We start from the raw sequence: 17,889 nt of genomic DNA on the forward strand, positions 1-17,889 counted from the left end.
GGCTTTTATTAAGAATTGAGTCTCATAAGTTCAGTTCTTTAGAATCATGGGAAGATAATAAAGAAATAAGCTTTGGAGTGTTGATTCTTCTTCTTTTTCTTCTTTCTAGACTCCCTAACGACATAGACAATCCTTGTTGATCAGTTGAGTGACTCTAGAGTTGCATGTTGATTCTGAGGTTGGAAATGTTTTGTTGAGAATGTATATGTACAAGTGGTGGCAATGCATGTTGGTAATTTTCTGATTTTCAGGTGGTTTGAGCCAAATTCATGAGTCTGCAAGTGCAGAACTCATCGTTGAATCAAGCACACCTTCATGGTTTCGGGACTGCCTCAAATCATAGGTCTTTGTCTTGTTCACGTTAGGAGTAGGATTGGTAGCATCAGGTGTAAAGAGAGAGAATAGCCTTTAACTTGGTCATGCTAGGAGAACTATTGGTACGTTAGGTGTGGGGAGAGAGAATAGCCTCTAACTTGGTCATGTCGAGCGTAGTTTGAATGGTGTCAGACATGAGGTGAGGGAATTGGTTTTGCCTATATTAGCGTTGGGCGCCAAAGGAGTGGCCTTAGATGTGAGGAGAGAGAATCATCTCGAGTTGGATTGGGGTTGGGCGTGGGACCTTATCACCTCAAGCGCGATGATCTGGGGGGTCTCCACCTAATCCACGTTGGGCAAACGTTGTATGGCATCAAACATGGGTAAGGCAAAAAGGTCTGTCTCGATGGCGCCTAGCGTTGGGTGTATGGCATTGGGCATGAGTTTTTGATGATATCTTATTATTTGATTAATTAAATGGTGAACACGAATATGTTAGGTGAATTTATTACATGTTGTATGTTGATTGGTGATAATTGTTCGATATATGTTGATTAGGGATAACATATATAAATTATTGTATGGTTTGATTGTTGAGATGCATTGTCATGCCATAAATTGATTTATGTCGATAGTTTTATATACATTGACATGAGGTAATGCATATAGATGTATGTTGTTGAGGTGTGATGTTAGAAATGTTACGGGTATTTAGAAATGATTTGTTGAACCATCGAGGTGCTGATGTTGAGTGTTATAAGCATTTAGGCATGTTGATTAACTTAGAATTAGAGGAGAGAATGTTTTTAAAAGTTGAATATCCTATTATGAGGATATTAGTACGGTGCTCTAAGAGGCTAATTGTTGAAAAATCCTCCTTGAGTAGGTGTTAAACTCTTGGAGTGGATTGGTGATCTCTTCTAGATCTCTAATCAATGTTGGAGTAAGATATAAAGTCGAGGACAACAACCCTTAACTAATTATTGAAAATGTGTATAGTATTAGTTAGTTGGGCTGTAATCCATAGGGGACTTAGTTAATGCATCTCAATGTCATAATAAGCCCACACCTAAGTTATGTTATACCTGATGGTGGTATTGAACTTTTATAGTTTAAGTGACGACATCTATGAAATCATGTGTAGAGATTGGTGTCCCAATTTAGTTGTCAATCTAGCAGGCATGTAAAGCCTGAAAACAACCAGATTAGTTCAGTAGGGTCAAGTCACTTAGACTACTTAGGTGATGTAGGAGATATCCATAGGCGACTGTGTGATGATACATTAGTTGAGGTGTATGCATATGATGTGGTGTAATGTGTTTTTTGTTCATTTGGTGATTATATTGTTGAATAACACGGTTTTGGTGTAAGTTTGAATTGCAAGAGTTGTTTACCTTTCAAACTTGTTGATGCCAAATTGAGTATTGTATGTTGTGAACCATGGGTGCATGTTGGGTGGTTTACATTTTGGTGTTGGTAGTATAATGTATTTTATCTATACTTGTTTTATGTTGAATCTTTTGAAATCTAGCTTACTATTGCATATTTTCTAGTGGTTGACTACGATGATCATGTTTATGTGGGAGTAAGACAGGGTTAACTAGAGATAAGGGAGAGCTTTGGTGAGTCATGTTGTTGGCATTATAGCCCTTGGCTACGCTTTTTTTTTATTTTGTTGTAGCTGTTTGACCAACACCTAGGGTCATATAGTATAGTTTTGGATTACTATATATACATATGTACATGTTTAACTTTTCAGTTACTTCTGTAAAATATTATTTTGTATATATATATATATATATGCATATGGTTTATTACGATGTTTTCCAGAATCTGTAACTATGTAAACCTTAAGTAGGAGTTGTATTTTTCGTTATTAGTAGGTGATAGGGCCATGTTGCATTGTTACAAACAAAAACTTTTAGTGTGCAAAAAAATTCAAATCATAACTAGCTTTACGGATGGATTTCAATTACCAAATAGGTTCCTTAAATGAAGCATCAATCTTGACCAGCTAAACTAGTTTACTCAGCCAAATCTAAGATAGAGAGTGAAATCCACTCAGTTAAAGAGCTTCACTTAGCAAAATCAAAACTATTATAGAAACATAAATGAAAATTTACTTAGCCAAAGGACTCTCTTGCTTAGCCAAAATATAACTACAAATTTTTAGTCACTAATTTTGTCTTTAATTTCCTTCAACTTTCTTGGTGTAAAGACATAGTCGAACTACCAGCTTTGACCCTTGTCAAGTGTCAATTTTACTTACTTTAGTATATGAAATAAAGCATTTAATGTAAGATTATCTTTCACTTAGGATTAAAACTTGTCCCAAAGTTACTAAATTATTATCTAAGTAATTTATAATAGGTATTTTATAGTTTTGTAAATATTAATTATTATAATATAATTATTATTTTTTATGCAAGATTGAAAGAAAAAGAAAGTAAAAAGGAAAAATATCAATTGGAATGAAAAGAGAAAGAGAATACATAAAGATGAAGACATGTGAATGAAGAAAAAAGGCAATTTGGCTTAAGTAAAAAAGGCAATTTGGCTTAGGGATGAGCAACATTTGCATCTGAGAAAAATCTCACTTAAGTGAGATTTTTCTGGCTTAAACCAAACATGCAATTCCTATTTTATTTTGGGCCAGAAACATATCATACAAAAAAAAAGGCAATAGTAATTTTTACACCCTCCTCCTGTTGGACTCTTTCTCTTTCCTTTGATTGGGCACGAAAGATATTACGATTCAACTACTATGGATTTCTTCTTTCTTCCATCTGTTATCTTGTCCTTAAAGGCTAACACAAAAATGGATAGTTAAATCACACTTAGTTGGGATTAGATGTAATCATTTAACACTTATGTATTTTGATATATATATATATATATATATATATATATATATATATATATATATATTCCTCTTTATATATCAATATCAATGATTTATTCTTGTTCTTTATGTTTGTTATGGATTGATCACCTATAACTTGATCTTTGATTTGAAGTTTTATTAAAAAATACTCTTTGAATCTCCATCTAGAATAAATCATATTTGAATTTGATGTTTAGTAATAAAGTTAAATATGTTAGTTGTTTAATCATCAGAGTTTAACTCAACTTCTTTTCTAAATATTTGAGGGATTGAAATTTAGGAAAGGGGATTGAAATTTAGGAAAGAAGATTGAAATCTCATCTCATTAAGGAATTAATTAAGTTTGATTGAATTGATGATGGTAATATTGATATATGAATGGAATATGTATGTTTGGTTATTTGAATGGTTGAGAGAAGATTGATAAGTCTAATCCCAATGATAAGTCTAAACCCTGTTGATATGACAACTCAAATCACTGCTTTTACAAGTAATGATTTGGTATTTTGATGGAAGTGAGAACAACCCTAAAAAATTTTCACAAGTAATCTTAAAAACATTTTCATATCTTTTTGTAGTTAGTCATCTCATGCTCATATCAGTTGTTATTATATTTTTCTCTCTCTTTATTTATATATATATATATATATATATATTAGTCTCTATAATATTTTGTTTATTTTACATTAATACCTTTGGAAAAAAATGATAAAAGCTAAAAATTAATTATCCTCATTTTATAATATAAAAAAAATCGTATATATTGCAAAAACTAGAATAATATAACAAAGTGTATATTGCTAAGAACAAAAGTATTTAAGTCAATAGTTTTTAGTTTCTAAATTTAGGTAACTTTTTATTCTACATAAAATTATTTTAATCCTTTTTTTTTCAGATACTCACTGGCTTAAATAAATTTAGTCACATGCTTAAAATTATATTATCTTAATATCTTGTTAGATCAGGAAAACATTTAATACATAATTTAATGCATCCCAATATTTAAAGTTGACAAATAATGAAAACAAAAAAAAAATCTCTGAACAAAATTATCTATAAAATCTCTTTTACTTCTAAGTTCGACCATACGTGCACGGTAAACTTTTAAGATTAGACTTTTTAAAACTTTTTTTTGTCAATTTTTATTTTTCCTCTAAAATTAAAACTAAATAATTGTTGTGATAATTATTTTTATCAACATTTTATTTTAATGCATAAATATAATATAAATAATTAATTTATTCTATTATTATATTCAAAATTTTAAAATTTGATAATCTAATAATTGTTATAATTATTTTTAATATAAAAAACACTTATATATAATATGTTAATTTATCTATCATTTTGTAAAGTTTGTAGTTAAAGTGTGTATATAACTATTTTGGTATAAATTTATAAATATTATAATTTTATTTAATTTATGTCTTTTAATTATTAAACTTTTATATAGTCATCTAGGAGAATTAAATAATGATGCAAGTACTTTATGACTTAATCCAACTAATTTGGTCCAAACTCATTTGACATTAGTTTTATGCGATCATGCTACAAAGACCTACATTTTATTCGAGCTTAAAATTTAGAATCTAAATCCTATAATTAATTGAACAGGTTTGTGCTAGCTTAACAAATTTAACTCATTTTACCTGCTCAAATATAAAGTGACATTTTTTCACACCAATTCTTCGTAAAATACAATGAAATTATTATTATTATTATTATTAGTGTATTAGTATTATTTTATTTTATTTTATTTTATTTTTTATGGAATCCCCTTGCTTCTTCTCACTTCATCTATACTTCATGTTTATTACCGAATAGTCTTTAAATATAACTCTCTTTTCTTTCTTGTGCACCAAAAGCTATTAATGATAAAAATTTATCATGTAAATTATTAAAAATAATTAATTAAAAATTACAAAAATATTTAAGCTATTTAAATTGTATATTTTTTAAATAACTCCTTAAACTAAAAAAATACATTATATATATATATATATATATATATATGAGGAGGGTTCAAACGACATCGGTGTAACTTTTACTAAGTGTTACACCGCTCAATAACTTTATATTAAATGTGAATTTTGTAAATTCAACCGTTAAATTGAAAATTCTTTACTCTTAGATTATATATACAAAATTTTATATTAATCCAAGATGATTTGATAACTAAAATATGAACACTTTGATTACCCTCAAGTTGTTGTTTAATTTTAATAAAATTTAATATACACATATAAAGTGATATGAATTTTCAATCTAACGGTTGAGTTTACAAAATTCACATTTAATATAAAGTTATTGAGCGGTGTAACACTTAGTAAAAGTTACACCAGTGTCGTTTGAACCCTCCTCTCGGTGTCGTTTGAACCCTCCTCTCTCTTAATTCAAACGACACCGAGAGGAGGGTTCAAACGACACCAGTGTAACTTTTACTAAGTGTTACACCGCTCAATAACTTTATATTAAATGTGAATTTTGAAAATCCAACCGTTAGATTGAAAGTTCATTACTATTTGATCATATATATCAATTTTTTATATTAATATAAGATGATTTGATAACTAAAATATGAACACTTTGATTACCTTCAAGTTGTTGTTCAATTTTAACAAAATTTGATATATATGATCTAATAGTAATGAATTTTCAATCTAACGATTGGATTTTTAAAATTCACATTTAATATAAAGTTTTTGAGCGGTGTAACACTTAGTAAAAGTTACACCAGTGTCGTTTGAACCCTCCTCATATATATATATATATATATATATATATATATATATATATATATATATATATATATATATATATATATATATATATAAAGTTAGCCATGCACAACATCATTATAGGACAGAGACATTCCAACAATGTTGATACCTCAAAGCCTACCATTCATTTGCAGCAATCCAAATATATAAAATAAAATAAATACAAAGTACATGGGGGACCAGACCAAAACTCGAGAGAAAATTAACAAAATCGAAAAGAAGGAAGACCACAACGGCTATGGAAAAACTTGTTGGCGTTATTTTTGCCGAGGGTTATAACTTTGTTATTTTTATAAGATTATTTCACATACAACTCCACAATAATGAAATATTGTCTGCTTTGGACCTAAATCTTCACGATTTTACTTTTGGTTACTACCCAAAAGGTTTCTCAATCATTGAAGTATGTGTGTGCTTTATAAGTTGTTATTTATTCTCTTATTTTATCGATATGGACCTTATTTGTATCGCAACAAAACTCGGATTGAATAGAAGATGACAAAGTGTCCCACCAAACAAAAGCACTCTTATGAGCTAAACTATATGTTACCAATCTACCAACACAGTGATTACCTTCTTTGAAGAACTTAATCCAAAGAAGTTAGTTCAACTAAAGATCTTTTAAAAAAAATCTTAATAATTTAACCATTTTATTAGCAATTAATATTACTTCCATCTTCTTCATTTTACAATAGTTACTTCCATTTTGGAAACTATATATTTAAGGAAAAAGAAGTTAAAAATGACTAAATTATACTTTTGGTCTTTTATCTTATTTGTTAGATTCATTTTGATCTTTTATCTTTTAAAATGTTCATTTTAGTTATTTATCACTTAAATTTGGACCAATTTGATCTTTTTGAAACAATGATTATTTTTAATATTGAGACATAATTTTTGGTCATTTTTTTATTCATTTAAGACTTGAAATTTGTCCCATTAGATTCACTTATATAAAAATTATTGAATGTTATTAAATTTTAAATAAAAAATATTACAAATATGGTAAAAGTTGCATAAAAATAAGTCTGAAAGATAATTATTTGTTTAAAAAAAAAAATACTATTTTCTAGTTATTTGTAGGTAGGCATGACAATCTAACCCGTCCCCGTGGGTACCTGCCCGAACCCGCCCCGATTTGGACGGGGAAAACCCGTGTTTATCGGGTTCGAGTTTTCCCCGATTGATAAAATTGGGGGCGGGGGCGGGGACGGGGATGTTAATACCCACCCTGCCTCCCCCCCATACCCGCCCCCGCCCCCGCTTAATAATATAATTAAAAAATTATTTATATATATATATATATATAAACCAAAATTAAAAATATTTATATGTAAAAATTTATATTATTTTTTTTTTCTTTTATTTTTTTAAAATTGTTAATATTTATTTAAAAGAAAAAAAAAAAAAGAAGAAAAAAAAATTAGAGCAGGGGCGGGACAGGGAAACCCGAACCCTGCTGGGGGCGGGGATGATGACCTACATTTTATCCCCGGCGGGTATCGGGGGCAAGGGCGAGAACCCGCCCTCGCCCCGCCCCGTTGCCATGCCTATTTGTAGGACATATTTTTCACACAATTTTCACTATATTAATAACATGTTTAGATTCAAACTTTAATTAAATTTTATAATTTTTATATTATTAAATATAATATTATAAATTTTACATTTTGAGTTATTCAAAATTTGATTCAAAATTTTATTACAATATTAAAAATTGTTATCATTTTAAAAGAATAAAAATTGATTCAAATATTAGAGATAGAACCAAAATAACATTTTAACAAATGAAAAATTAAAATAAATCTAAAATAAAAATTAAAAATATAATTTAGTTCATAAAAGTAAAAAATAAAAAATCAGACAGTCTCACACTACCTTTTTCACTCTCTATCTAAGGATGGACTTTTTGCTATCCAAATTGAAGTATAGGAGTTAAGAATTTGAACAAATCCGCTGGCTTTGTGTTTTTCCCCCACAAAAAACACGTGCTTCAAACAAAAAATAACATATTATCACGACTGAAATTTTAAAATTAAAAAAATAATAATAATTAGGAAGATAAAGACCACATGGTCTCTCACCTCTTTCTCAGACCATAGCAGATTCAAGGAACATGCTTGGAAAACTGCTAAGCTTCCCCATATTCTCCCATTCCAAACAGGGTTCACCATTCCCACCATCAAAGAGATCATTTATAAACAAATATCCAATTACACAGATTTTCCTCTCAGAAATTCTTTGTGGGGTGCTCTCAAAAAATGTCAAGCCTCCCCAACACGCCGTCGGAAGCCCGCAGGTCCGGCAAGGCACCGGAAAAATCCACTTTTTCTCAGACTTGCAGCCTCTTGAGCCAGTTCTTGAAAGAGAAACGTGCTTCTGCTGATTCCACTCTTGGAATGGGTGCCAAAATTGAACCTAGAGGTAAAGTTCAATTTTTTTAATATTTTTTCTATTTTAATTTCTCCTTATGGAATCTTATTTTATTGCTATTTTTATAATATTGTTATTTTCCTTGGCCACCAATTTTTTTATTGTGTGATGTGTTCCCCATCTAATTTTTGTTGTGGGTATGCCGTGTGTCACACAATTGATGGTTTGGTATGGTACTGGGAAATTGTTTGGCTTAAATGATTGCATAACTGAAGTGTCTATGAAATTGTATAGCTTGTGACGAGAATTTCTGATGGGGGTATTGTTTGTTTGGTTTGGATTTGGATATTCCAGCTTGTACCAAGGATTTGTTAGGCAGCATGCAAAACTCAGATGGGGCTTTGAGACTAAACGCTTCTGCCATGGATTCTCTCCCCCAGCTTGTGGAAAATCCCTGCATTAAGAAGTCTAGGTGTGTTACTTTTTTTTTTTTTTTCTTTAATTGTTCTGAATTCTAAGCCATAATAAAAAAGGTAGCAAAAAGTGTTTTCTTTTTGTTATTTTCTTGGGATTAGTTTAGGGAATGTTCAAAAATTAAAATGACTCATTCTTCCATCATATGTATAGGCTGGGAATGGTGATACCCTTCTATTTTGAAGGATATGCAAGAAAAATTAAACTAGCGTTTGTGCGGATCTAAATCGTCTCTAGTTGATGACGATCTTTGTCATACAGAATAATTTGCTTTATAAAAAGAACTTGAGGTTTTGGAACCCTTTATCAGCATATGTACCTAGATCTGTTTGGTTTATGGGCATGTGGGTGTGGATGTTACATCTTTTATACTTCACCTCCCAAATTTGATTAGGTTCATGTATTCATGATGTTCTTATTTTTATTCTTTTCCTGTAGTTCACCGGGACCTGAATCTCCCCAATTGACAATATTCTATGCTGGAAAAATGTTGGTATTTGATGCTTTTCCGCCGGAGAAGGCAACCGAGGTCATGGAGATGGCCACCAAGTTAGCCTCGGACAGCTCCGGAACCGAAGAAAGTCTCCCTAGTGATCCAGTTACCACTGAAAAATTGGCTGTGCCCGATGTGCCTCAAAAAAGCCCTTCTTCAGAAACCCCTAAGCCAGGAAACCAAGGGGTTGGTTCAGGTAAATTGGAAACTAAATAGGAAACATTTCTCTCAATTATGTGTGTGCAAGTTTTCATATGCTAATTCTTGGTTGCAACTTCTTTTGTCAAAACAGATATGAGGTATCCAAGGAGAGCTTCACTTCTTAAATTTCTTGAGAAAAGAAAAGAAAGGTAAGGGATCTGTTTTGAGTGCTTTCTACTTGTTAAATTTATTTATGGAAAATGCTAATCTGTGCCTCAAGGAGGAGGATGTTTGTTAAAGAAGTAAAATTAGTATGTTTTTGTTGTAAAATATTAATGTGTTGAGTACACTTCATTGACATTCCTGAGGTTTCATGAATTTATCTTTTTAACGTTTACAGTTACTTTCCTTATGCTGTCATTTTATAATGTTTTAAAGGAGTTGATGTAACCTCTAAGAGGTACTAGTGTAATGTTTTCCAAACACTTAAGAAAAATTATTGTAAGGGTAGAAAAAGTACCGAGTGTTTGTGTAATTTCACAAATCTTTGAGAGGTGTCTGTCTAATTTACTCTAATATATTTTGACCATTATTTTTCAATAAAAACTGTGATTGGTGAACTGGTTAGTATAATATTGTGACACTAATTAACATGACCCTTTATTCATTTGGTGATATTTTGGTTGCTTAAAGGTAATTAATTAGTTGAATGTTGAATTGTTGCAGGGTTAATGCTAGAGGGCCTTACCAAATCAACAACCACAAGGCAGAGGGAAGCAGTTCAGGGGGTGAACCTGAAGATCAGTGTTCCAAACACTTTGACCTTAACTTGTAGTGGTTTAGCTCGTCATGAATTTAGGGTATACAGCCTCTGGCTAGCCAAAAGCTCCTAACTATATGATTGTGGGCCTTTTGAATATTGCTGTGGCCTTCATACGTATTTATCATATATATAATATTTGTATGTATGTATTATTATCATTTTATCAATTAGGTCCCTTGCTGGGGACCAAACCAGAGAGATAAATTAGTTTTATTACTGAGATTGATTAGTTTCAGAAAATTTCAAGTACTTGTGTGCATTAATTTGATCATTTTTGGTGAATACAACTCCTTTTAACAACTGCTCCTTGTTCATATGCTTAATTCTTGTTTGGTTGGTGTCGTACGGGTGAAAGACTTGATTTCAAGTTTCAACACTTTTTCTGGTAATTTCAATATAAGCCTTGCAATAATTGGATTCAAATTTTTTTTAAAATTATTATTTGGGTTTCATAATATGGGGAAAATTATAAGTACAATTCATTGCTCACGGGTTTGTATATTCCACTCTATTTTAAAATTATATTGAATTTTCTATTTTATATGCACCTGAATAAATTAGTCAATGGGAATATAAACATATTTTATTAAAAATAAAGTATTTATTATATTAAAATATGAACTTGTTTAATATTTATTTTCTAGATAATCATAAGTATTTAAGATGATACATTTAATGTTATTTTAATTTATGTACTTGATGAATAGGATAAAAAATTTCAAATATATTCATGTAATTGTTATTTTGGATTTTAGTTAAAGTGTGTTTGGGTTATAAATTATTCAATTAATTTTGGTGCAATATGATTTCATAAACTTATATCTTAGTACAAACAAAAGTGAATACTTGTTAAGATATATATTTTTTTAATAAAATAGTTTCGTGCAGCGTAATTGTATCTCCAACATGGAAGCTTCAGTTAAATTTATCTCATGTTATTTATTGTAAGTTAAATTTTTTGAATAGACAATGCTATGTGTGGGAATAATTTTGAAAAAGTATAAGAATGAAGTATATAATTTCAAAACATTTCAATAAAATTTGTTCGCAGACAAATTAGATATGTCATTAATTAAGCATGTGTCACATGTTTTTATTTTATTTTATTATAATTTGTATTTATTATTTAACTAATCTTACTCTTTAACAACCCAATTTCATCATGGTGTCAAAAAAATAAAATCACTTTCATCTCATGATTTCTCCTTATCTCTCTTGCATTTTCTATCATATATCGTAGTTATTATTTTCTCTATCTATGTTTTTCTTTCTATTTATCACGTTCCTCCATCTCAATTCACCCCGGGTGAATGTATGCTTTCAACTCAGGATTTTGTTATAATTAATATATTGTTTTAAATTAATTTTCTCATTTCTTCCCGATAATTACTTAATTTAAATATAAAATTACCCACTATAAATAACGTCATATCCTTCGATTTTTATTATAAAAACTGATTATTTTAGATAATATAAACAGAATAGATAAAATTAAAATCATGTTCATTTAATATATTCAAATATACAACTTATTTCACAAAGTTAATAATTATAATAAGTCAACCTAAATTCCACGCTTAACATGAAACCACTAGAAGCCAAATTAGTGAATATATAAGAAAAATGAATAAAGAAGGAGAATGAAGTATTGAGCGAATGAAATTGCGTGGAAGAACTCAAATATAGCATAATAATAAGAATTAATCACATATACAATATCACAATCACAACCAATCATATCTTTTAAGAGTTAATCTATCAATATAAATTTTTTTATACTGACAATCAATTATATCTTTTAATTGTGCTATATCACTGTAAACATATTTACTTTTAACAGTGACATGACACAATTAAAAAATATAATTGGTTTTTCAGTATAAAAAAACTTTATATTAGTAGTATATAGATTATTAACTCATCTTTTAATAGTGTCATGTTATTTGCTTATTTAATAAATTAAAAATAAAATAAAATAATTAAAAAATATAATTGGTTACCGTGTAAAAAATTTTACACTAATAATGTATGGATGATTTAACTCGAATAATAAATAGATTACGTGAAACAATAATGCAACGTGAAAAATGAGGATCCACCGACTATGAAATGTGGATGCAAGTTGTTGTTTTGTCGCGATTGTGGAATGGCAAAGAGCACTACTATCCCTTTTCCTTTCTGGTCCTCAAGTTTGCTAATTTAAACTATTCATAATTTTCAAAATTAAAAGTTGCAAAACCGATGCCACTTCCAATAAAACTATGAACATATTCACATGTATAATTCTTTTCTACGTCATCTTCATTTCTCTTCTTAATGCAATATTCCCAAAACAGCTTAAAGTTATTATAAAATCTAGAAAATACTTTGAATATTTATTATTATTATTATTATACTATATATGCAAATGAAATTACTATTATTATTATTATCTGTACGGGTAGGGAGGTCGGCCACCACCCTGTCGGCCATTGAATGGCAGAATCAGGCAGCCGAATGCCAATCGGCCACCTGGATCGGCCTATCGTCACTTATTACCTTTAATCAAGTAATTAGGGATTAATTAGTTGATTAGGGTGTATTACCTAATACGGTAAGTATGCTGCGAGGCCCATGGGGTCCGGGCCCATAAATGACAGTATAAATAGCTCAGGACAAAAGGTAACGTCACTGTTCATTAATTATCCTAGAGATTCGAGCTTGTCCTGACTTGAGCGTTGGAGTGCCTTTTGCAGGTACCAACCCCCTCTTCAGCGTATCGGATTATTGGATCGGGAGTCTCGTTCGGCCTTCGAACTACAAGAAGACTTAGTGTGCCCTTCAGACAGGTACATTTGGCGCCCACCGTGGGGCCGAACCGAGACGATCTTAGAAGATTAATCGAGCAAAACAATGGCGATAACAAGGAGGACGAACACGGTAGATCAGCAACACGAAGAAGAACATGTCGAGGTGGTGGATGAAACCAACCTTTCTGAAACCGTCCGTCTATTGAAACAAGAGATGGAGGCTATGAAACAACAGCGAGAAAAAGACGCTAAGGAGCTTTCGGCCTTGAAAGCTGAGAATGAGGCACTAAGGAATCAAGACACCTCATGGAAACCTACTCAGGTCACCAATACGCAAACCCAAGGGTCGCACCAGTCCCATACGATCCATACATCGGTCCCTTGTGCCTCGGCAGTAGCACCTGAAAAGCACCCCTCGGCCTTACCCATTGTCGGTCGGCCTGCAGACTTGACAACCATCGGCTCACACCGACACCCTTTCACCCCCTCCATAATGCAACTCTCTCTTCTGGACAATTGGAAATCTTTACCCATTGATAAATATGATGGTACCACTAATCCTGATGAACACCTTGATGTTTTTCTTACGCAGGTAACCCTGAGTACTACGGATGATGCTGCATTGTGTCGCATTTTCCCCACATCCCTTAAGGGTAGGGCGTTGAGCTGGTTCACTCGGCTACCCCCTAACTCGATCGACTCATTCAATACTCTGTCATCTCAATTCACAGTTCAGTTCGCAACTAGCCGTCCTCATAGCCTGACATCTCTGTCGTTGGTTAGCCTTCGGCAAGATAAGAAAGAATCGCTGCGGACGTTCATGGATCGGTTCAACAAGGCAGCCTTGGAAATCCGAGATCTTAACCCGGCGGTAGCACTTCATCACCTGACGACGGCTTTAAAACCAGGGCCATTCGTCAATAGCCTGTGCAAGAAGCCTCCTTCAGATATGAATGATCTGCGCAGAAGAGCGGATAAATATATGCAAATGGAGGAGTTGGCCGAATTTCGAAGTCAAGCTCGGGCTGACCAGCCGGCCAAACCCGAGAAGCCAATCGAACAGACATACAGGGGGCGAGGCAAAGAAATAGCTCTTCGGGACCGGCCTGTGCGAGGCCCCAAATACTCCAATTACACCCCTCTTAATGCAAGCCGGGCAGCGATACTGGAGCAGGCTTTGGCAGCAGAAGTGTTGGCGGTTCCAAAGAGAGCTTCCACTCCGCCACACGCCGAAACCAGCAAAACCTGTAGGTATCACCGAAATCGCGGACACTCAACGGAAGAGTGCGCCGCCTTAAAAGATAAAATTGAAGATTTGGTCAAGCAAGGCAAGTTGCACAATTTTGTGGATCGGCCAGCTTCATATCGTCCCCGCTCCTCGTCCCAGTATCGACACAACGATCGGCATGCGTAGGATCGGTCTGATAGACCTCGGCGCGAGCGAAGTAGGTCGCAAGAAAAGAGAGATGATCCGGCACCTTCACGTCGGAGGGTCATAAACACAATCGCAGGTGGATTTGCGGGTGGCGGCTCGACATCTTCTGCCCGAAAGAGACACCTTAGAGCTATTCGTTCGGTCAATAATGTGGATAGGCAATCTCCCCGACGATTACCAACAATAACTTTCACTGATGCTGATTTTCAAGGCATCGATCCTGAGCAAGATGATCCAATGGTGATTAGCGTCGAAATCCACAACTGTATAGTAAAGAAAACGCTGGTGGATCAAGGCAGTTCGGCAGATATTTTGTATTGGAATACCTTTAAGCAGTTGGGTATTTCTGAAAGAGAGTTGGTCCCATATGACGACCCTTTGGTCGGTTTTGCAGGGGAGAGGGTGAACACCAAAGGGTATATTAAGTTTTTCACTCGTTTTTGTGTTGACGAACAGGAAAGCAGGGAAATTCAGATAAAATACATCGTTGTAGACGCTCACACATCTTACAACATCCTCTTGGGACGACCATCGTTGAATATGCTAGGCGCTGTTGTGTCAACTCCGCACCTAGCAATGAAGTTCCCTTTTGATAAGGGGAAAATCATCACCATCCACGCCGACCAAAAAGCTGCTCGGGAATGTTATTTTGCTAGCTTGCAAGTAGCTCCCATCGAAAGAAAATCAAAGTCCAAAAGGGTTCATGTCGTCAACTCTTCGGCATCAGTTGAAGAACCAGTTTGGGATCTTGATCCAAGAATGAATGATGAAGAACGCGTAGAGCCGGTAGAATCAAAAAGAGAGCTACAGATCGGCTTGAATTCGGCTCAAGTCACATACATCGGTGCCGACACATCTGAAGAAGACTGTTCTATCTTGCGCCGGGCGATAATGAAAAACAAAGATCTTTTTGCATGGACACCTTCCGACATGCCCGACATAGATCCCAATATCATGTGTCATAAATTATCAATTTGTGCCGAAGCGAGACCGGTTGCCCAGCGTAAAAGGAAAATGGGAACCGAACGGAAGCAAGCAGTAGAGGCAGAGGTGTCCAAGTTACTAGCAGCGAGATTCATTCGGGAAGTTCACTACACCACTTGGTTAGCAAACGTGGTAATGGTGAAAAAGCCGAACGGAAAATGGAGAATGTGTACTGATTACACTAATCTCAATAAAGCATGTCCCAAGGATGCTTACCCACTCCCGAACATAGATCGGTTAGTTGACGGTGCCTCCGGACACAGAATCCTCACCTTTCTCGATGCTTATTCGGGATACAATCAAATCCCCATGCATCCCCGTGACGAAGAAAAAACAGCTTTCATAACTGATTCGGCCAATTATTGCTATCAGGTTATGCCCTTCGGGTTAAAAAATGCAGGTGCAACTTATCAGAGATTAATGAACAAAGTCTTCCGGCACCAAATCGGTCGAAGCATGGAGGTGTATGTTGACGACATGGTTGTTAAATCCCACGACATCGCCCGCCATGTAGTTGATCTTGCTGAAGTATTTCAACAATTGCGCCGGTATGACATGCGTTTGAACCCTGAAAAGTGTGTGTTTGGGGTATCAAGTGGAAAATTCCTCGGGTTTATGTTGTCGGCAAGGGGTATAGAAGCCAACCCTGATAAATGCATGGCAATCGTCAACATGGTAAGTCCCAAAAACCTTAAGGAAGTCCAGAAGTTAGCAGGACGCCTTACTGCGCTATCAAGATTCATCCCCTGTTTGGCCGAAGCAGCCAAACCCATTGTAGGATTGTTGAAGAAGATCAAGAAGTTCGAATGGTCTGAGAATTGTGAGGAGGCTTTCAAGACTTTGAAGGAGCGCCTCGGCTCGCCACCTATTCTTTCCAAGCCCGATCCCGCGATACCAATGGTGGTGTATTTGTGCGTATCAAACGACGCAATCAGCGCCGTTTTGATTCAGGAAAAGGTGGAGCAACAACCTATCTACTTCGTCAGCCGTATGTTACAGGAGGCCGAGACCAGATATCAGCTTCTGGAGAAGATGGCGCTTGGGCTCATTCATACCGCTCGGCGCCTCAGGCAATATTTTCAGAGCCATCGTGTCATTATCCGAACAGATTGCCCGATAGCCAAGGTGTTGCGAAAGCCAGAACTAGCAGGACGGATGATGGCGTGGTCTGTTGAGCTATCAGAGTTTGATATCAGCTTTGAACCACGAGGTCTGGTCAAGTCTCAATACTTGGCTGATTTTGTTAATGAATTGCAACCGAAAGGCCGTTTCGAGAATGACGTGTGGACCATACACGTGGATGGCTCGTCAAACAGTCAAGGCAGTGGCGCAGGTATAATTCTTGAGGGACCGACAGGAGTAACCCTGGAACAGTCTCTACGATTCGCGTTTAAAGCGTCAAATAACCAGGCCGAATACGAGGCACTATTGGCAGGATTGAGACTCGCACAAGAAATCGGGGCTACACGATTGATATGTTGGACCGACTCGAAAGTCGTATCAGAACAAGTGAACGACAATTTCCAAGTGAAAGATTCAGGCCTGCTGAAATATTACCACTTGTTTCACAGAATGCGCAACACTTTTGAGGATGTCCAAGTGAAACACACGCCGAGAGAACATAACGAGAGGGCCGATCAGTTAGCTCGGTTGGCAAGTAGTAATCGGAAGCCCGGTCAGCTACAAACCACACTTCACCTTAATCTGGCCACTCCAAGTGTAACACCGATCGAATGTATGACGAGTGAAGAGCCTACGCACACTTGGACAACGGAAATAATAGACTACCTGGAGCTTGGCAAAGAACCATCTGACCAGGCAGCTGCCAAAAAACTCCGAGCTCAGGCGGCCAGGTATTCAGTTGTTGGGGGACAATTGTATCGCAGGGGTTTCTCGGTGCCTCTTTTGAAATGCATCAATACGGCACAGGCGGATTATGTCTTGAGAGAAGTTCACGAGGGCATATGTGGATCTCATTCGGGAGGGAGGACGCTAGCTATGAAAGTGCTTAGAGCAGGTTTTTACTGGCCAACCCTCAAAAGTGATTGCATGCAGTTCGTCAAGCGTTGTCTTTCATGCCAAAAACATGGCAATCTTATCCATGCCTCGGCCGAAGAATTGCACAGCATAAGCTCGCCATGGCCGTTTGCAATATGGGGAATGGATATACACGGACCATTCCCGATAGCTAAAGGCCAATGCAAGTTTTTATTGGTTGCTGTGGATTATTTCACGAAATGGGTCGAGGCCGAACCACTCGCCAACATCACAGCCGCTAATGTTCAGAAGTTCTCGTGGAAGAACATCATTACTCGTTTCGGCATTCCTCATGCTCTCATAACTGACAATGGTTTGCAATTCACAGACCAGAAACTCAATCGATTTATCCAAGATCTTG

General features: G+C 34.8%; 1 protein-coding gene across 1 annotated transcript; it reads left to right on the forward strand.

The window, feature by feature from the left end:
* The first annotated feature begins 8,056 nt into the window (after positions 1 to 8,056).
* On the forward strand, positions 8,057 to 10,583 carry LOC109812615 (jasmonate ZIM domain-containing protein 1). Its single transcript, XM_020376605.2, has 5 exons — positions 8,057 to 8,403; positions 8,707 to 8,824; positions 9,265 to 9,515; positions 9,612 to 9,669; positions 10,187 to 10,583. Exons 1-5 carry the CDS (start codon positions 8,241 to 8,243, stop codon positions 10,293 to 10,295), a joined length of 699 nt encoding a protein of 232 aa, XP_020232194.1. The 5' UTR covers positions 8,057 to 8,240; the 3' UTR covers positions 10,296 to 10,583.
* The last annotated feature ends 7,306 nt before the right edge of the window (positions 10,584 to 17,889 follow it).

Source organism: Cajanus cajan, chromosome 5 (genome assembly GCF_000230855.2).
Source record: "Cajanus cajan strain Asha chromosome 5, NIPB_CcT2T_4, whole genome shotgun sequence".
NCBI lineage: Eukaryota > Viridiplantae > Streptophyta > Magnoliopsida > Fabales > Fabaceae > Cajanus > Cajanus cajan.

Coding starts and splice junctions, on each gene's coding strand:
- LOC109812615 (XM_020376605.2), top strand. CDS start 8,241: ATGTCAAGCCTCCCCAACACGCCGTCGGAAGCCCGCAGGTCCGGCAAG. Junction 8,825..9,264: donor CCCTGCATTAAGAAGTCTAG/GTGTGTTACTTT, acceptor CTTTTCCTGTAG/TTCACCGGGACCTGAATCTC. Junction 9,670..10,186: donor CTTGAGAAAAGAAAAGAAAG/GTAAGGGATCTG, acceptor GAATTGTTGCAG/GGTTAATGCTAGAGGGCCTT.